Source organism: Pseudorca crassidens, chromosome X, assembly GCF_039906515.1.
Source record: "Pseudorca crassidens isolate mPseCra1 chromosome X, mPseCra1.hap1, whole genome shotgun sequence".
Classification (NCBI taxonomy): Eukaryota; Metazoa; Chordata; class Mammalia; order Artiodactyla; family Delphinidae; genus Pseudorca; species Pseudorca crassidens.
The window spans coordinates 91,948,714-91,968,730 of NC_090317.1; the positions used below are offsets into that span (position 1 = coordinate 91,948,714).

At 56.0% G+C, this 20,017-nt stretch overlaps 1 protein-coding gene across 7 annotated transcripts in view; it reads right to left on the reverse strand.

Moving 5' to 3' along the window:
* Nucleotides 1-4,780: 4,780 nt before the first annotated feature.
* Nucleotides 4,781-20,017, reverse strand: part of RBM10 (RNA binding motif protein 10) — a 29,777-nt gene continuing 14,540 nt past the window's right edge. For 2 of the 7 annotated variants that reach the window (XM_067722795.1, XM_067722802.1), the window contains exons 3-24: nt 19,754-19,979; nt 18,047-18,277; nt 16,124-16,193; nt 14,157-14,230; nt 12,644-12,730; nt 10,521-10,581; nt 10,201-10,377; nt 9,658-9,818; nt 9,385-9,482; nt 9,211-9,298; nt 8,419-8,605; nt 8,173-8,315; nt 7,969-8,086; nt 7,793-7,884; nt 7,541-7,705; nt 6,400-6,549; nt 6,238-6,303; nt 5,974-6,162; nt 5,820-5,894; nt 5,423-5,529; nt 5,218-5,347; nt 4,781-5,123 (exon numbers count right to left, since the gene is read on the reverse strand). In XM_067722795.1, coding sequence (XP_067578896.1) covers nt 4,998-5,123; nt 5,218-5,347; nt 5,423-5,529; nt 5,820-5,894; nt 5,974-6,162; nt 6,238-6,303; nt 6,400-6,549; nt 7,541-7,705; nt 7,793-7,884; nt 7,969-8,086; nt 8,173-8,315; nt 8,419-8,605; nt 9,211-9,298; nt 9,385-9,482; nt 9,658-9,818; nt 10,201-10,377; nt 10,521-10,581; nt 12,644-12,730; nt 14,157-14,230; nt 16,124-16,193; nt 18,047-18,277; nt 19,754-19,979 — 2,821 coding nt within the window. In that variant the 3' untranslated portion in view covers nt 4,781-4,997. The remainder of the gene's footprint in view (nt 5,124-5,217; nt 5,348-5,422; nt 5,530-5,819; nt 5,895-5,973; nt 6,163-6,237; nt 6,304-6,399; nt 6,550-7,540; nt 7,706-7,792; nt 7,885-7,968; nt 8,087-8,172; nt 8,316-8,418; nt 8,606-9,210; nt 9,299-9,384; nt 9,483-9,657; nt 9,819-10,200; nt 10,378-10,520; nt 10,582-12,643; nt 12,731-14,156; nt 14,231-16,123; nt 16,194-18,046; nt 18,278-19,753; nt 19,980-20,017) is intronic. The other 5 variants (XM_067722797.1, XM_067722796.1, XM_067722798.1 and 2 more) reach the window with 5 other exon arrangements.

Consider the following 20,017-nt stretch of genomic DNA (forward strand, 5'->3'; position numbering starts at 1 on the left):
TAAATAATTTACATCTGTAGGGAATTCCCTGGCGGTCCAGTGGTTAGGATTCCACGCTTTCGCTGCCAAGGGCCGGGGTTCAATCCCTGGTCGGGGAACTAAGATCCCACAAGCCATGTGCTGTGGCAAAAAAAAAAAAAGTTACATCTGTATATAATAAATGTCATATTAAATACATTGTGTATAGCCTATATTCATATGTGAATATACAATTAAATATATATGTAAATATGTCGTATATATGTGATAACTGCTAAATGCTGTGGAGAAAAATAGAACAAGGTAAAGGGAAATCTGTGGGGGACAGGTTGCATTTTTAGATAGTGTGGTCAAGGAAGGCCTCCCTGAGAAGGTGATGTTACAGCAAAGGTATTTAACACAAAATGCCTTTATCACCTTATCCCAAATTCTGTATCACATATCCTGTCCTCAAATCCTCCACATTTGCTCATTTGAAAAAGATTTATTGAATGCTTACTAAGTGCAGGGCACTGGGAACATAGCAAAGAACATAGAAAGGAGACTACTGCCCTTGCAATAGTTAAGAACGCTCTTCCATCAGATCTTTTCCTTCTGATTTATTGTTTGCCTCACCTCAGGGAGACCTCCCCTGATACCCCATGCGAAGTAGTCAGGGAATGACTCTCTGAGGAGGTGGCCTGGCCTGTGAAAAGTGAAGAAGCAAACCATGTGTAACATAGGGGGAAAGCATCAGACAGAGGGAACATCAGGGGCAAAGCCTTGAGGCTGGAAGTTCTTGAAATGTTTGGGAAGAGCACAGATGTCTGTGTAGTTGGAGAGGAGTGAGGAAGGGAGAGCACTGGCAGATGAGATTCGAGGCCATATCAAGCAGGGCATTGTAAGCCATGCTGAGATGTTTGGTTTTTATTCTAAGATCCATGGGGAGCCATAAAAGGATTTTAAGTAGGGGAGTCACATTATTTAAATTATATTTTAGAATCCGGCTGCTCTCTGTGGAGAGAGAACAAACTGTGTGTGGGGGGGTGGGGTGGGGGAGAGGAAGCAGAAAAGCCAGTGAAAAGGCTACTGCAAGAGTCCAGGTAGTGATGAGAGAGGGTCAGACCAAGGTGGTGAAAGAGGAAGTGTGTGGGGTTCTATTTTGAGTTGATTTTGAAGGTAAAGACACCAGGATTTGCTGAGAAATCGGATACAGCGCATGAAAAATAGAGAGGAGTCCTGGCTGACCCGTGGGTTTCTAGCCTGAGCTGGAAGGATGGAGTTGTCATTGACAGGGGAAATACTCCATTAGGAGCAGGCATGGGGCAAAATCAGGAGTTGGTTTTCAGACGTTACATTATTTATTTATTTATGGCTGTGTTGGGTGTTCGTTGCTGCACGTGGGCTTTCTCTAGTTTGGGGAAGCGGGGGCTACTCTTTGTTGTGGTGCACGGGCTTCTCATTGCAGTGGCTTCTCTTGCTGTGGAGCAGGGGCTCTAGGTGTGCGGGCTCAGTAGTTGTGGCTCGTGGGCCCTAGAGCGCAGGCTCAGTAGTTGTGGCGCACAGACTTAGTTGCTCCGCGGCATGTGGGATCTTCCCGGACCGGGGCACGAACGCGTGTCCCCTGCATTGGCAGGCGGATTCTTGACCACTGCGCCACCACGGAAGTCCCCAGATGTGTTACATTTTTGATGCCTGTTAGATATCCATGGTCTGGTATGTGTTGGTCGAATTAACAGTTTGGGGACTAGATCTGAGTTTCTGTGGATGGATTTAGGGGCCATCAGAGGTGGCAACTGAAGCCGTGGGTGTGGCCGACTTCTCTGAAGAATTGATTGCCTTCAAAAGGATCAGTGGGAGTAATTGAGGCAGGATTTGGACTTTGGACTTTCCCAAGTGAGAGGGAAGGGCATCCCAGCCGGAGGGAACAGCTTGAACAAAAGCCTGTGGAGGTAAGAAAGCAGGGAGAAAGGGGAAGTGGGGGTGAGAGTTGTACAATTCGCATTGCCCCCAGCCACGTATGAGAGTGCAGCTGGTTCACAGCCTCACTGAGCAGATTGTCAAGCCTTTGCATGTTTGCCAATCGGGTGTAATTATAATGTGTATTTCTCTTATTAGGCGTGAACTTGGGCATCTTTTCATAGATTTAGAGGTATTTGCAGTTCTTGTTTTCTGGGAATTTTCTGTTTCCTTTATCCATTTTCTATTGGGTTGTTGTACCTCTTATGGATTTTTAGGGACTCGTTATTTTTATTTGTTTTATAAATTTATTTATTTTTGGCTGCATTGGGTCTTCGTTGCTGTGTGCGGGCTTTCTCTAGGGGCTACTCTTCGTTGCAGTGTGCGGGCTTCTAATTGCAGAGGCTTCTCTTGTTGCAGAGCACGGGCTCTAGGCACCGCGGGCTTCAGTAGTTGTGGCGCATGGGCTTAGTTGCTCTGCTGCATGTGGGATCTTCCCAGACCAGGGCTCGAACCCATGTCCCCTGCATTGGCAGGTGGATTCTTAACCACTATGCCACCAGGGAGGTCCCTAAGGACTCTTTATGTATTAGCCATTTTTTTAAAAAAATGGAGTCTTGAGAATGAGAATGATTTGAACAGTTGTGGTGTGTGTACTTATTCATGCTTCCATGGTCCGGTATGTGCCAAACCCTGTTCAAGGCATCGGGGACACAGTGGTGAGCAAGGCAGACAAAAGTCCCTTCCCTCCTGATGTTTTCATTCTAGTGAAGGAGACTATAGAAAAGTAAGAAAACTTATAGTATGTTAGAAATTGAGAAATGTCATGGAGAAAAAGAATGCAAGGAAAGGGGCATAGGGAGTATGGCAGGGGAGAGTTTGGAACTTTAAATGGGGTAGCCAGGAGGTAACATTTGAACATTCAAATGGGATGTCTCCTTCAATCTGGAACGGTTCTTCAGTGCTCCCTTGACCTTCATGACATTGACACTTTTGAAGATTATAAGACAGGAATTTTGTAGACTGTCCCTCAGTTTGGCTTTGTCTGATGTTTCCTTGTGGTTAGATTCGTGTTCTGCATATTGCCTGGGAATATCACAAAAGTGATGCTGTCTCCTCATTTCATCCTATCAGATGGCTCAGGATTTTAATACTGATAATGTTCACTTTGTTCCCCTCATTAAGATGGTATCTGCCAGGTTTCTCTACTGTAAAGATACTATTTTCCCCCTTTGGAATTAACTAACATATATCTCATGGAGAGATACTTTGAATCTGTGTAAATATTCTGTTTACATCAAAGTGTAACCGCTAGCTTTAGCACCCAGAGATTTCATAACATTAACAGAACATCATCATTGTGCCGTGATTATTAGTTGACATTCTACTGTATAGGAGATATTTCTCTTCTCCTCCATGTATTTATTCTTTTATCCATTAATTTCTGTAAGTATGGATTTATTGATTCTTGAACCTTATCAAATGCTTTCTGTGGTTGAGATTATTACGTTTGTTTACTTTTGGTCTGTTAATGTAGAGCACTACATATATAGTTTCTCTAATGTTGACTCAATTTTGCATTCCTGAGATAAACTATTTGATCCAAACATATTTGCTAAATATAATATTGGATTCATTTAGCTAACATTTTTTAAAAATAAATTTCTTTCTTTCTTTTTGGCCGCGTTGGGTCTTCGTTGCTGTGTGCAGGCTTTCTCTAGCTGCGGCAAGCGGGGGCTACTCTTCCTTGAGCGGGCTTCTCATTGTGGTGGCTTCTCTTGCTGCGGAGCATGGGCTCTAGGCATGTGGGCTTCAGCAGTTGTGGCATATGGGCTCAGTAGTTGTGGCTCACAGGCTCTAGAGCGCAGGCTCAGTAGTTGTAGTGCACGGGCTTACTTGCTCCACGGCATGTGGGATCTTCCCGGATCAGGGCTCGAAACCGTGTCCCCTGCATTGGCAGGCGGATTCTTAACCACTGCGCCACCAGGGAAGCCGTAGCTAAGACTTTATTAAGGATTTTTAATCTACAGGTGTAAGTGGCTTGAAATGTTCTCTTCTTGAATTATCTCATCTGTTTTGGGGATCAAGATTACACCAGCCTCGCTTTTTCATCCCTCTCCTTACAACTTGTGTAGGGTGATGTCATAATGCAGACTACTAAGTGAGGAAGGAGGGGCTTTGAACCACTTGCTCTTCCTACACTACCTCCCTTCCACCTTCTTGTCTTAAAAGCATGTATGTTTTGGGGAGGGGCGGTTCCTGGCCCCGTTTCACAGCCCAGCCCCCCCAAGGCCCGGAGAGGGCAGCCCCAGCTTCGTGTTCCACTGTACTCAGACCTGTGCTGAGAGCACACGCATACTTGTGAATCACAGGGTGGAGACTGGTTAGTGGGACTGGTGCTGTGGTAAAAGCCGTGGAGCGGATGAGAACGAGGGTGGACCCAACTGGTGGGGCATCCCTGGGACTGGCAGGCTGATTCTCTTATCTCCACACCTCTGGGGTCATCAGCCTGTTGAGGGCACAGGGCCCACTGGCGCCAGAGTGCCTATCGTTGTTCACTCAGAGGTGCCCTCAGGCATTGTCCCCAGACCCAAGTACAGTTTAGCCTTGCAGCCATACAGCAAGTGCAGCTGCAGGGTGGCAAGGTCAGGGGATGGGGGGTTCCTAGTCCTGGCTGTGACCCAGAGGGTCTTCAAGCCTGACGGTGCCCTGGTGGTGCTTGGTTTCCTGGTACAGCATGACCTGCTGGACCCGATAATGGTGAGGGGCTGTGACCAAGATCTTGTCCATCTGTGTTTATGTCCCTGTATCTGTGTGGGCCACAAACCACTCTGGGACATGAGAAAGAGACATGCAAGCTGCGGACTTTTCAGCTTTTATTACAAAAAGAAAGACATGAACCCAGCCCAGTTTTCCAATAAAAGTCACCAACTCAAAAGTCTGACTTGGTCAGGGCCTCTGTGGCTGCGGAGTTAGGCCAGTCAACAGGTGCAGGGCCCCTGTTCTGACCACCCAACATTTCATCCTCCCCTGCTCCAGGCTGGACACCCAACATAAGTATAAGTAGGTCTTGCAGCTGCTCACTGGGCCTCGTTGAAGCGGGTCACCATTGTCTTGTGCAGCGTCTCCTTGTATGACTCGGTTGAGGTGACCCCATAGGAGCTGCCTCGGGCACCCAAGCCGGAGCCCCGCACCCGTGTCTGGGCCTGTGTGAGGGAGGCAGACTCTGTCAGGTTGGGTGGGGGCTAGGGCTACAGCAGAGAGTACTGGAGGATGGGGATGGGATCCCCACAGACTCACCTCAATGGGAGTCACAATGCCCTGTTTCTTGCGGCCCAGGCCACTGCCCTCTTTCCAGCCCATAGCCTGGAGCATGCGACTGCCAATGTTGTCACTGCCCAGCCCATCCCGCGTGGGCTGCTCAAAGTCCCTGCAGGAGACAGTGGCACAGTGTGAGCGACTGGCCTGCCGGCCCCAGGCCCCCGACCTGGCCCCGGGCACTCACACAGAGGCCGCAGACATGCCGCTATATTTCCTCCTCTTGGGCTCCGGCGGCTCAGGGATGCCATACTTCTCTCTGCGTTCAGCTGCGCGGTCCCGGTACTTCATTTGCTGAAAGAGTGTGTGTGAGAATGAAGGAGCTGATAGCTATTTGCAGGAAACATGGGCACAGCTGGGGGGCCCCCAAAGGGAGCTAGATCTAGCGAACAGATCTGTGGTCCTGTGAATGCCAGCAGCCAGCATGGGGGGAATCGGGAAGAAGCCTTGCAGGGAAAGGACGTGAAGTGGCTGATGGCAGCCAGGCTGTGTCTAGCTGAGGAACCTGAGCGCCAGCTGCCTACACAGATGGAGTGCTTGGTAAGAGACCGAGGGATGGAGCCCAGGAGTGGGTCACACCTCACCTCCATGTCGTTCTTCTCAAGTGCTTCCAGCTCATTTTCTGACAGGTGGGCTCGCCGGTGAATCTCAAGGTTTTGCTGCAAGGAGGACAGGAGGAGGAGTGAAGCGGCTGGGCCGGGCCAGGACAGGGTTCCCAGCCAAGCCTCCCTCAGTCACCTTGTGGAGCCCGGAGAGCTGCTGGTGGCGGATGAGCGCCTCCTTGCTGGGGAACTGGCGCCGGCAGAGCAGACAGGCCAGCTTCTGCCAGTCAGTGAGCTTCTCCTCCCGCTCCGGCCCCCCGCGCTCTTGCTCCTCCTCACTGTCACTCTCCCCGCTGTAGGCTGCCACCAGCCCCCTCGGTGGGCTCTGAAAAAGGTGAGGGTGAGAGGTCTGGTCTGGCTAGCTCAGAGCCCTGCCCTTCTTTCTGCCCTGGGCACTCACTGGGCGGTCATCACTGGCCAGTTTTGGGAGGTCCATGCTGGTGTGCTGTCTCTCAGCTAGTGCTCCCTGGGGTGGAGGAACACAGAAATTCAGAGATTCCACGGAAGGACCAAAGGGATGACAAGACTGGGGGGCAGGGCGCGGATGGACAGCCACACACACCTTCTTCTCGAGGATGGCGTAGCCAGCATCTGCGGTGGCCGACTCCCGCCTTTCATCGTCTCGTAGGGAACTGATGGGCTGGAAGCTGTTTTTGAAGTTTTCTTTTTGCTTGTTGAGGCTGCGGGCCCAGCGTTCCATGTCCTTGGCAATCTAGGGGCGAGGGTGGGGGTGAGGCTCTTAGGAATCCTCCGACTGCTGGGGTCGCCAACTCCAACCTCTGCCCTTGCAGCAGCCCGCCCCTTCCTGCCCTGCAGCCTCAAGCAGAAGGTGAGAGAGGCGGAAGTGAAAGTCCCCATTTCTCTGTCGTCCTGTCATCAGTGCTCCTCAGCAAGCCCCTCCCCAGCTGTGCCCCCATTCTCCTCATGGGCACCCACGCTATTAGGTTTGCCGTGTGTTTTCATTTTATCGTTCTAAAATGCATAGAATGGCTTGCTCTGTGTATAATTTTAATTTACACGTGTGATACTATGCCACGTTCCATGTCGTTGCCCAACCCCGACCCCCAGGCACAACACCATTTTTAGAATTTACCAGGCTGCCAAAGGAACACGTAGTTCTTGCTTCTAAGTGTTGCACCCAGACTGTCATATTCTTCCTCCACAGACAAGACACTGAGGTTCCCTCCAACTGCCCACCACCACAGAACACTGCGATGGTTGTCTTCCTGCCCACCCCCTGATGGGCCCGCGAGAAGTTCTCTGGGGTATATATACACAGACAGACACGGACACACCCTTAGGTGGGGTTCTGGGCCCAAAGGAGCATGCATGCGCATTTGTTTCCACAGGCAGGGCTAGCCTGGCTTCAGGCGTGCCCACACCAGCCCACATTGCCACCAACAGCACAAAGGTTCCCACCAGGGGATGGGAAAGCAGACAGGGTACACTTGGATGGCACTGGCCACCTCAGGGAGGTGGGCAGCCCTACCATGTACCTGGTAGGGAGACGGCCCTGGCTCAAGGTCACGCAGCAAAGAGCAGAGCTGGACCGGGAGCCTGGTCTCTCCTGGGCACAACTACTGCCCACGTGCACATCCACCGCCATCCCCTCCCTTGGCAGCGGAGGATAACAGATGACAGAATGGCATTCATCAGAAGACACCTAACAGCCAGCCAGTGACTGCTGGACTCCCAGTGTTCACCTGTTGGGCCGTCTTGGTCTTGTGCTTTTCCTTCTTCTCTTTGCCCTCCTTCGAGGGCGCTCCCGTTTCCTTATGCCCATCAGCTGACTGCTCCAGGGCAGGAACATAGGTCCGCCTTTCCCCATCCCAGTACAGGTACTGCTGGCTCTGAGCATTGTAGTAGTACTGGGGGAGGTGGGGGAGAAGGGGTGTGAGGGAAGACCTCGAGGAGGGGACTGCAGACCCTGCCCACTCCCCAGACTGCCCTGTCACCTGAGAGTTGGGGTCGTAGTAGAGGCCAGTCTGGGGGTCATAGTAGTAGCCAGATGTCTCGTCGTACTGGTAGGTGGAGACGTCAGGAACAGCTGGAGAGTGAGAAGAGGGGGTCACACTCCTCTCTGCTTTGTTAAGGAATTCTCCACCCCTCACCGTAGGCCATGGCTACTCACGGTACTGGCTGTAGGACTCCTGGGCAGAGGGACTCGTGGCTGGTGGCAGGGAAGAGCTGGGATGGGTGGGGCTCTGGAGCTCAGATTTGAGCACAGCGGGTGACATGATGGTGTATGACTAGTCATGGGGCAAGACAGGGGAACAGGGCTCAGTGTCTACCAGTGCCCCCATGGCCCCCAGGACCTCCCCTTGATTTTCCTCACCTGGCTGTTGGCAGCAGTGCCCTGGCTGCCGCTTGCTTCAGCTGCTGACTGCTGGTAGACACCAGGGGTGGCACCAGGCTGGGTGCGGGAGAAAGCCTGCAGGGACACAGAGTCTGCCCCAGGCTCCAGGGAGGCCTCGGGACCTGTAAAGGGGGACAGGGAAAAAGGAGAACGTGAACGGCAGGGCCCAGGACCCTATGCTTGCCAGTCCCCACCATGGGCTCAGGGAGAGATGCTGAGGCTAACCTGCTCCGGCTGGGTCCCCTTTGGTTCCAGTGATGCCGGGGCCCTTCGTGCCCTTGAGGTAGCCATGGGCATAGAGAGAGGACTCTGTGCCCTGGCTGCCGCCATAGCCCTCCTCCTGTTGGTAGTAGCTGTAGTCGACCGGTGGCTCCTCGGGGGTGGCCCAGGCACCCTCCCCACCCTGGGAGGCCTGAGGGGCAGGTGGGAGGGGTTCATTAGCAGAGGAGGGGGCACAGAGGGGAGGGGGACCAGCTAAGAGACGTCTGCCCACAAGTGAAGCAAGTGTCTGCTGACAGAAAGCATGCAGCCCTCAAACAAGGGCCACCCGGCCAGAGCAGAGCAGGGTGGTGACAAAAACAAGACTGGAACAAAGACACGCGCCAAAACGCTCCTAGGGCTGACACTGGTACATGTGTTGCGTGATATATGTGTTGGGTGTCAGACCAAGGAAGATACCATCCTCCCCTTCTTTATTGTCATCTGCCAATTTTCTTGCAGCCACTTATAAATTCCCTTTTACCAAGAAAGGCTGTAACAATTCAGGATGATATACAGCTACCAAACAGAACAGAAAAGCAGCCGCGACGGCGCTGAAAAGGAAAGCCTGGGAGGAGGTGCCTGGGAAGGGAGCTGCAGCGCGGACCCCATAGCCCCCACCGGCGACCACTGTGAGAGGTTTTCGGGGCCACAGGAAGCCAAAACAGCAAGCCAGCCCTCCTGTTTGCAGAGAGGGAGCGGGAGGGTGGAGGCGGCCCAGGTACAGGGATGCTGGGGTGGAGGGGAGTCTCTGAGTACCTGCGAGATGGCCCACTGGGCCGCGGCAATGGCAGTGCTGGCCACAGAGGCAGCATTGATGCGACTGCCTTCGTTGGAGGCCATGTCCCTGGGGAGGATGTCAGAGACTGGGAGTGAGACAGGAGGCCCCAAGCTGGGGGGCAAGCTGGGAAAGGACACAGGTGGGGCCCTGACCTCTTAGAACCCTTGGCAAACTCAACGTTGATGGTCTTGCCGTCGATGGTGAGCGGCGGGTGCAGGGCCTGCAGGATCTGCAGCAGCTGGGCTGCCTCCTGGGGGAGGAGGTGGCGGGGGCAGGGGCAGAAGGGTCAGGCCCGGGGAGGTCCCCGGCTCCATTGCCCCATTTCCAGGCTTGGGGCCGCGGTGGGGGGCTAGGGTCAGGGTCCCTCCTCCCTGCCCCGGGGGCCGGGATCCTGGCTGCCCGGCCCCCCCCTGTGCCGCCCTCACCACGATGGTGGAGAGCTGGATGAAGGCAAAGCCACGGTTCAGTTGGGTCTGCTTGTCCTTGATGACGCGTACGTTGGAGGAGGACAGCACTGCGTAGGGTGCCAGGGCCCCCAGGATGGAATCCATGGTGCTGTGTGGGTTCAGGTTGCGCAAAATGATGGCTGCAGGAAGGGGCCCAGCATTAGGAAGCACCACTGATATTCCGCTCCCGTCCTACCCTCTGGTGGCTCCCCTCTGCTCCCTCTCCCCTGGCCTCCGCGTCCTTGCGCCCACTGCTTCCCCTCACCTCTTCCTCTCAGATAAACTCTGCTTGTCAGTCCAAGTCCCAGCTCAGTCACCCACCTGCTGAGAACCTTCTCAACACACCCCCAAAGTCGAGTTTGGCAATGCTCTTCCTCTGCTCTCCCTACATTACATGTGTGTCCCCCCACCAGGCAGAGGCCCCTGGGAGGATGAAGTCCTGGTCACCACCATCTCTCTGGCCTTGGAGAGCCCAGCCTAGACACCCTAGGGCAGGGAGGAAGGAAGGAACAACTGACTCACTGTCGTTGGCGTTCTCTGAGCTCGGCTCCGAGCCCTGTGACAGGGCCTGGGAGGCCAGCACTCCCTGGGCCTGGTAGGGCTGTGGCAGGGGCAGCAGGCCCTGGCTTAGCTCCCGACCACCCAGCGGTAGTGTCTGCTGATCCAACCTTGCGCCCAGGGGCAGCTTCTGCTCTGCCTCTGTCAGGGGCGGCAGAAGACAGGCCAATGACGAAGGGGGAGGGGCTCCCAGGCTGGTCTCCCTCCTCCCAGAGCACTGGCCCCTCACCCTTCTCCCTCTTCCCAGCAACGTCCCGGGAAAGAGGGAGGTAGGAGGGCCATACCTGACTTGGGCACACCACATTTGAAGCACTTCTCACGGCGTTTGAAGTTCTGGACGCCACACTGTGAGGCACAGGCCAGGCTATCAGAGGGGGTGGGGCTTTCCACTGCACCCTCCAAACGTGGATCCAGAGATCCCCCAGGGAACCCGCCATGCCCCGGGAAGGTCCCAGGGTCAGGGGTGGCAGGGGGCTTTGGGGCTCTGGCTGTCCTCCTCGGTCCCGTGAATCTTCCCTTTACATGGTCTCAAATTTGTCCTCAGTGCCAACCCCTCAACTCAGGATCCATAACTCCCCCCTCTCTGTTACCAAGTGCCGCCTGCTCCGAGGTACCAACTCCCAGAAATGCCCCCACCTCCAAAGTCCCTTTGGTAGGTTCCTCTTCCCAAAATGTACTTCCCTATTCAGAAACCCTCGTTATTTCTATCCCTCAAAGCCAGCAGCCCCTCTCTTGCCAGACTCCCACCCCTCCTTCATCTCGAGGACTGGATTGGATCCTGCCGCTCTTGAGAAATAAATCTGCCTGGGATGTTGCAGCCTCTGGAGATGCCCAGCTTTCACCACATTTCTGTCTGTGATCCATGGTCACGTACTAAGCACTGCTCCCGCGCCAGGCTCCGTGCAGGATATGGCCTCTGCCCTCCTGGCCTAACAGTGGGGAGCAGATGTAGCACAGAGGGGCAGCAGGTGAGTCTGTGGAAATGGTCCCCCCCAGGGGCTCTGGGAGGGGAGCGGGCCCAGATCACTCAGCTGGGTGTAGTCAGCAGGGCTGTTTGATCTGGGAGGTCCAAGAGTTTGGTTTGGTTTTGCTGGGAAGCGACTGCTGGCGGAGGCAGCAAGAGATTTTGTGTAGGAGGGTGAGGAGAGAGGCAAAAGCAAAGGCTGGACAGGGAAGGTGACACTAGATCACAGAGGGGAGTCACACTCAAGCTCAGAGTTGTGGGGGTTTTCAGCAGAGGAGGAGGGACGTGGTCAGAAGTGGTTTTGAGGAATGTCACCAGTGAGGGAGTGGGAGAAAGAGGCAAGAGGCCAGCACAGCAGAGAGGGGCCTGTGGCGACTGTGTGGGGGAGGAGGTGAGGACTGGCCTGAGCAGTGGGAATGGCATTTCTGTGATGGAAGTGACAAGACTGGAGAGCAACAGCATGTGGTGGATAAAGGAGAGAAAAGAAAGAGAATCCCCTAGTTTCAAGGAGTATCTGAAAATACAGGAGGGATGGAGTCCTCCCGTCACTCTGTCCCTACCTCTCCAGAGAGGTTGGACACCCGCCTTCTGATATTACTTTTTTGGTTTTGAAATAAGCAGGAACCACTCCCCTTACTGGGCAGAGTTCCTCTTGGGGAGAGGGCCTCCGCAAGCTCTCAGGTCTCCCCTTAGGTCTCAGGGCTGCCAGACGGCTGCAGGAGGTGAGGCTATAGAGTCCCAAGGCTGCTTGTGAGGCTGGCCCCAGGGGAGATCTGAACTCACGGTGGCATCCATGGCCCACGATCAGGAGCAAGGCACAACTCAAGGTTCCACCTCTCTGAGCCTCAGCCTCCTCTTAGGGAATATGACTGCAAAGAGCTACAGCTTGTACCCTAAGTCTCAGGCGGACATGGCTTTGTCAGAGGTTGGGTCACCTGACACAGGCTCTCAGAACACCCTACACGTTCCTTCAGGACAAGAGCTGACACTGAACATTGTTAACGGCGGGCCAGGTGTCGTTCCAAGTGTTACCCTCTCATCACCACATTTCAATCCTCCCAACTACCTTTGGGGAGCGGGGTCATTGGTATTTGCATCATAGAGATGGGGAGAGTGAGGCAAAGAGAGGTTAAACACCCTGACGAAAATCAAGGCAGATTTGGGAGAGTCTAACTTCAGCTAGTCTGGTTCTGAAGCCCACATTTTATGGATCACATTATGCCTCCACTGTCACTAGTCACTTACATAAACATCTGTTTCAAGTCTACTGGGGCTTCAGGCAAGATCGTGCCGCATGAGGGCAGAGCCTGGCACCAAGTGAAAGCTCAGTACAAACTGGTGGGTGGGTGGCAAGGAGCAGCGCTGCTTGAGCTGAGCCAGTCCTCCACACCCACACCACTCAGAGGCCCCGGGGAGACAGAGACGTTGCCACCGCCCCTGTACCTTATTACACAGCCAGTCCTCATTGATCTTGGGCTTGGGGTCGCTGTAGTGCATGGACACCTTCTGGCCCAGGATGTTGAGGGAGTGCTGCGGGGAAAAGCAGAGCACAGTGAGGCCTAGGCAGCAGTGCCCCACGCACCGTCTCAGCACAGGAGAAGAGAGTGAGCGAGCCCTTCAGCTGGATGGATGAGGGACAGGGAACGGAGGGAGGTCGGAGAACTGACGAGGGAAGAAGGAAGGGAAGGAGGGAGGGAAAGCGCCACAGCCCTCGGGCGCAGCTGTTTGCTGCCTTTCCGGGCACGCGCACGCACACGTGAACACACGCCACCAGGCACACAGTGCTCGGCTGCCCGAAGCTTGGCGGACAGCGGGGGAAACCCCCACTCGGCCCTGACACTGCCAGGCCACACCCAGGGCCAGCACTACACAGGCTACACTTGGGATGAGGGGGGACGGGGAGGGGAGGGGAGGGAGAGGAGGGGAGAGAAAGAGAGAAAGAGAGAGCGCACGCGCACTAGTGCTGGAGAAGGGGAAAAAGAAAGAGCCATATTTAAAAGATGGACGGTCCTGCTGTGAGGCTGTCTTCCCGTGGCTGGCTGGGTCCTGGGCCCATGGCACTAGCCTGTGGACCGGCAGAGATGGCCCCAGGGCCGCCCCTGCTGAGCCTCCCTTCCACCACATCGCCCCTTCCTCCCCTGAGGCTTTCCTTCAGTGCCCCACACCAGTGAGCTGGGCTCTGGGTGCGCGAGCAGAAGCTTTGGGTCTCTGAAGGTCCCAAAGCTGCTGGGTTGGGAGCCCGTGCCAGGCTGGGGGAGCAGGCTCCCCTCCCTTCTGGACAGCACGGCTCCTCGCTGAGAGGGCAGGCCTGTCCCTAGCGGAGTGGGGCAAGTGGTGACTCCTGTGGGGGCCAGGTGCAGTGGGAGGGGTGGGGTGACCGAAGTGAGTCCTGGTGAATGAAACCATCACTCCTGACTGGTACTTTCGATCAACAGAGCAGTGCTGGCCTGTCCCATGGAAATCAAAGGACCAAACTCACATGCAGGGACAGAGCTGGCAAAACAGGACTTGCTAGTTAGTGTGCCAACAGCTAAGTTCCCCAATGGCTGGACTTCCAGCGGTGCCCAAGAGTGGAACAGAGTCCTGGCTCTGCCTGACCCCAGAGCAGGGCGGTCCCCCGGGGAGTGGGAACTTAGGTGGAAGAACCCCACCCCCACCCCACCCCCAAGGCAGCCCTTTCTCTGAAAGCTCAGCCAGGAGAGGAAGAGAGGCAGAGCTAGTGCCTGGCCAGTGGGAAGGGCCAGTGGTGAGTGTGGGTTCCTGATGGGAAGCCCAGTGGGTAGCGAGAGATGGGAAGAGGAGATAGTGAGGGTCAGGAAGGGGGAGAGAGGGGGTGGGGGGATGGGACACAGGGCCACAGGGCAGGGAACTGTGTCCGTAAGAATCAGGCGATGGGGAGCGCTCGATTACAAAGTAGTATTTGTTTGGGGGGGGGGTTCAAGTGCGGCAAAGCAACCTGATTGGCTTCCATCCATCGTGTAGCGTCCTGCAAGTGACTAAACTCGACGAAGGCGAAGCCCCGGCTCTGACCTGGAGACAGCATTCAGATACAGACGCAGTGGGTTAGTCAACAGCTTTGGACACACGGCGTTCCCGGGGGCGGGACCCGAGGGGAGAGGACTGGGGGGCAGAGAGGGAAGTGGGGAGAGGAAAAAGGAAGAAAGGGAGAGAGAGAAGCAAAGAAAGACCAGGGTGTGGGAGGCAAGGTAGATGGTCGGGAGGGGCAGGAAAGAGGGAAGCGGGAGGGAAGAAAACAGAGCTGGAGAGGGGTTGGGGGCAGGGGATACACACACGCCAGCTGGGAAGAAAGACAGAGAGATGGGGCTCAGGCACACCTGCCCGGACAGCCTGGGGTGATAGAGATGGAGAGAAGGAGCTGGGAGGGAAAGGGTACAAGGAGACGTCTCCAGAGAAGGAAGGAGGACAGATGGGCAGGCAGCTGGCTTCACATGGGCCAGAATAAATAACCAAATGGTGGGGCCCAGCACAAGGCCAGGGCAGCCCAGGAGGGGTCCTGTAACAGGTGTTTAATCAAAGGAGCAAAAGAGAAGCTGGGCCAGGCTGCTCGGGGAGGCTGGGAAGGCTCTAGGCCCAACAGGAACCAGAGGGAGTTAGGGACACAAGGTCACCTCAGCCTCACCACAGTCCAGGGAAGGTTGGCCTCACCAGGGAGCCACCTCAGGGCCAAGCTGGGAAGATTACAGCCACCTACAGTCCAAGTCCTCCAAGACAGCAGGAGAATGGGGGCCAGGATCGTCCAGGTAGATCTTAAAGAATCAGCAGGTGCCTGGGAGAAGCGCCCAGGGCCACAGAGAGGGCTGCACCTGGGACAGCGCCTCAGGGAGACCAGAATCCTGTCAGCTTGGCTGGGGTACAGCAGAGCAAGACCTACATGCTATGAAGAGAGACTCCAGGCCTGGCCAGGGCTGGGAAAAGGATCCAGGGCTTGATACCAGGGGAAAGTAGCTCCTTCTTTGGAGGTGCACACACAGGGAGGGCTTAGACACGGCGGGACTTGAGGGGCATGCTTGATCTCCGAAAGAATAACCATTAGGATGCACAGGAGGATGGAATGGTATAATTAAAGAGAGACAGAGACAGAGACAGAGACAGAGAGAGAGAGAGAGACAGAGAGAGAGACAGAGAGACAGAGAGAGAGAGAGAGAGAGAGAGAGAGAGAGAGAGAGAGAGAGAGAGAGATGGAGAGAGATGGAGAGAGAGAGAGATGGAGAGATGGAGGCGTGGGGAGGAGAGAGACTGAGAGATGCAGAGAGAAGCCCAGGCAGAACGAGGCCCCACTGTGCCTGCCCTGGGGAGCCTGGGCCAGAGGTCCTGCAGAGACAACCCCCCACCACCCTACTAACCTCAGGCCAGCTCCAAGCAGCCTGCAAGAGGGAGGGAGGGAACAAGCGAGGCCAGCGATCCTGGCTGCTCCTTGGGATGCACCCTTGGACAAGAGCCATCCCCTGCCTCCCCTCTTGGGACACATGGGTGGGGCCATGTCAGACCTCTTTCTGGTCAGAGGCTGTTACCAGAAAAATGTGGGGGAGAGCAAGGGGCAGGGGAAGGAGAAGAAAGGGGAGGGAAGGGAGGCTACTGGGGGGACGGGGTGACCATCTCAGATACTCAGAGTCCCAAAGAGGAGGTTCCCCGGAGCCTGGCCCTGGCCCTGCCCCCGGGGAGCACTCAGCTCATCTCAGAGCTGCACCCCCTCCCTGACAGCCTCGCACAAGAGGCTACTGGCCGGAGCTGTGAGGAGAGTGGGATGAGGGGGAGAGAAGAAGAGGGTACCCCCAAGCTGCCCATTCCCAGCTGTGGCAGGAAGGCAGGGTAGGGAGGGTGAGGGAAAAGGCAGAGGCAGGAGGGAGACTCGGAGGCTGAGGCTGGCCAGTGGAAGAGGAAGGTACTAGAACAAAAGCTCACCTGAGGATTTGTTCCGCATCAGCCGGACCTCCCGTGCTTGGACGCCGTGGGACTGCAGCTGGCCACGGATCTGTACGGGGCGATACGGATTGGAGCAAGCTCAGCACGAGGGGGCTACTGGGTACCTGAGGCTGGCTGGAGGCCTCCAGGACCCCAGAGGGTCATAGGGGATGTGCACACACTGTCTCCTCTCCCTCTCTCAGGGCTTTCCCCCAAGTGACCATAGCCCCAGCCCCACACCAGTACCCAGTCTCAGCTTTCAGCCCCAGACTTGCAGAGTGAGTCAAATGAAAAAAGGGGCATGGTGCAAGGTGAAGCATGGCAGCATAACGACCCTCAGGGATGGAGAACAGCAAGAGAGCAAGCGAGCCAGCAGCTCAAGAATGGTGGGCAGGGGTGGTCTGACAACAGGCTTGGTGCAGCCACAGAGCAAGGAAAGCTGGCAAGCAATTCTGGCCCTTTGCAAAGGGACTGCCCTCCGGCTTGCATCAAGAGAGACCCATGACAAAAAGTACGAAACTGGGAAGGACTGGGGACTGAGCAAACCCCAAACATGTGTGCTAGACCATAAATGGAGCAGTAACTTGGGGTGGAAACCAAAAGGCATGGCCGTGGGATTTGGAAAGCTTCCTGGATGACCTAAGCCAGAGGGAAGCTGCAGATGCAATTTGGGATTTGGACCAGGCGAGGCAGAGTCTCTAGGCCAGTGGTGCCTCTCGCAAGCGATTGGGAGCCTGTGCTGGGCATTCTTGGGCAGCAGCCTTAATGCCTCTGGGCCTGTTTCCTCATCAGGTTCAACAACAAAAGGGAAATTAAACATACACATACAAGGATGAAAAAGAAAGACACAGAGGAGCAGATCAGAACTGCTAACACTCAGGGAGAGCTCAGGAAACAGCTAGAATGTGGGCTCTGGGGTTCAGCTGTCCAGGTTCAGACCCCAACTCTGCTGTGCCACTCACCGGCTGTGGGACCTGAGGCAAACTGCTTCACTGCTGGGGGCCTGGCTTCCTCATCCGTAGAATGAAAATACAAAGAGTACCTTCCCTACAGGGTGGCTGTGCAGATTAAATCAGACCTGACATGTGGCCCACCCTGTGATAAATCCTCCACAGATGTCAGCACTCAGTTACCGTCTGACCCTGAACAGTGCAGGTGGGCCAGACCTGAAAGCTCTCAAGCACACAGGTGGGGTTTTCTCTGCGACAACATAGGCAGCCAGCAGGTTTCAGAGGAGAGATGAGCAGAGAATTCACGGGCAGTGGGGAGGAGGCGGAGAACTGGGGAGGCTAGTGAGGAGGCTGTTCTAGTGGCCCACTTGGGGTTTTCCTGCTCTCTAGGAGAGGTCTGCACGAGAAGGGAGGAGGATCGGAGGGAACGTCACACAGGAAAACAGGGTGGGAAGGCTGCAGCAGCAATGAAGTCAAAGGAGAACCCAAGGCTCTGTGGTCGTGCCAGTGAGGAGATCTGATGCTGCTGGCAAAAGAGGGTGGAGGGCGGGGAATGAGAATAAAACCTCAGAAAATCCCACGGGGAACCACCCCACCGCCCAGGCTGCAGGGTCTCCACAACATCTCTGTCACCAGAAATATCTGGCACTGGGACTGGTGAGCATCTGGCCTTTGATGGACATTTGCAGAATGGATGGATGGCCAGTGGAATGTGCAGAAGGAATGCTCTGTTCCCTCCCCCACCCACCACCACAGCCCCTGGGCCAAGTCAGCCTATCCAACGCTCCTCCCTTCCAGACTAGGAGACAACAAGGCCTATCGGGGGACGGATCAGTGCTGGCGGACAGAAGCTAGTGGGGATAAGGCATGAAAAGTGCTGAGGTTGGGGGTAAGGGAGAAGCTGAGGGCCCTGGAGGAGACCCAGCCTGGCCTCCTGCTCTGCCACCTGCCCAGGGACACGGGGGGCACGTACGTCATCCTCAGTGGCTGCCTGTGGCAGCATCCTCAGCATGACGATGTTACTGGCCTTCTCCTCCTCCTCCTCCTCCTCCTCCTCCTCCTCCTCCTCCCCTTGCTCGGTCCGATAGTCCTGGTCCCGATAGTCGCCGTCTCGGGGGAAGCCTGGTGGGCCGGTGGGGCTGTGCCTGTGCCGCCGCCGCCGCCTACGCTGAGTCTCGGAGCCCGGGGAGGCCTCGTAGGAATCCTGGCCAACAGAATGAGACGAGAGACACCAGACGGGCAGTCAGTCTGGGGTGGGCCTAGGAGCTGGCCGCTGGCTCTCCGAGGCAGGCAGGCTCTGAAAGCCAGGGGTGGGCGGGCTCCGGCTAAAGGCTTGGGGCAGGCAATGTGGGCAGGCCCTGGACTGCAACCCTTCTGGGGTTGGAGATTCTCCCCAGGATGCTTTTGGGGGCTGCTTTGGTGGGGAGTGGGGAGAGGCCGGTGGCAGTATTGGTGTGGGAGAGGAACTCCCACAGACAGGTGACCAGACACCATTTAAAACCTCCTTGGGAAGAGACCATTTGGGGTTGGCACACTAAACCCTGCTCTGTTTCTCCCCCCTCCTCCCTCGCCAGCTCAGCTAGCATGTGCACAATTTTTCCCTGTGCCATGGAAGGCCACACCTCGCTTAAGATTCCCAGCCTGGGCCCTGCCACCAAGTCGTGGGTTTCGGAATAGCTTAAGACCTCAGCCAGAGCCAGCCAGCAGGGCCTGGCAAAGGTGCGAGGGCTACAGCGCTGCCTTCCGGTCCCTGATCCTCTGCCTGGCCAGTCCTCCATCACCACCAGGCTCTCTCCTAACAGGGTGTGGTCACTGGATTCCTGGGCGTTGCCCAAACCATCCTTTCAGGACTAAGCAAGCCAGGCCTGGGTCCACACCCCTCCTGCCCTCACGGAGGCCAGATAACTCAGCACTCCACTCTTCCTGGTCCACCCAGGGCCCAGCCAGTGCCCTGGAGACATCCAGGCACAGCTCACAGCTGCCATCGAGGAAGCTTGGTTGCCCACCACAGGGGTCTTTCCATTGGACCCCCCAGAGGGTGGCCGGCAGCCCACACTCTGCTTCCCACTGGAAAGGAGAGCTGTCTGCTTGTGTGGACCAGGGCCCTGACGCCCCCTCAACTTGGGGTTCCCGTAAGGCAAGGCTGCTGCTTCCCGTCAGATGGGGGCTCCCTGATGGTGAACATCATGCCTCCCCACTCAGGCCAGGGCTAACTATACAACATGGAAATGGCTAGCTTCTGAGCTCAAAGTAGAGGCCTGAGGGGACTTCCCCTTCTGTCTAGAGGCTCTGCCACCACTGGGAATGCCCACGGTCAGCCCCCCAGAGCTGCTTTGCTTGGTGATATCCAAGTGATATCCAAGTGCCCTCCCAACCCTAGATGCCGGGTCCCCAAATTGGCTGGGAGCAGGCAGTATAGGGCTTGCAGTGAACCCTGAACAACAGGGAAGAAGGGAGACAGGTGGTGGCCAGGGGCCCTCAGAAGTATAGAGCCAAGCACGTGGAAGTTAGGGAGACCCAACTTGGGAGAGGAGCCCTCAGAGAGGGGAGTGGGGACAGACCCTCCAGGTGAGGCAAAGCCACCGAGCACAGTCTGAAGGCATGGGAGCTGAGAGCTACCTGCACACGGTGCTACAGCCAGACAGAGGCCCTGCAGGAGCTGGCCCTCCCCTGCCCTCACCTCTGCACTCTGCTCTTCGGACGAGTCATCATAGTCGTGCTTGCCCTCCTGGCTGCCATACTCGCGGGGATATGAGCGGTAGTCCATGTCCCGGTAGTCGTGATCCCGGCTGCGGTTCTCCCCACCATCATCCTGTGAACGATCGGCGGCTCCGTAACGGCCAGTCCTGTCTCCACGACCCCCTCTGGGGAAAGAAGGATGGGGAGGGAAGAGAGGGCAATCCTTTCTGAAAGGTGCAAGAGGTGAGAGTGACCCCACCCACCC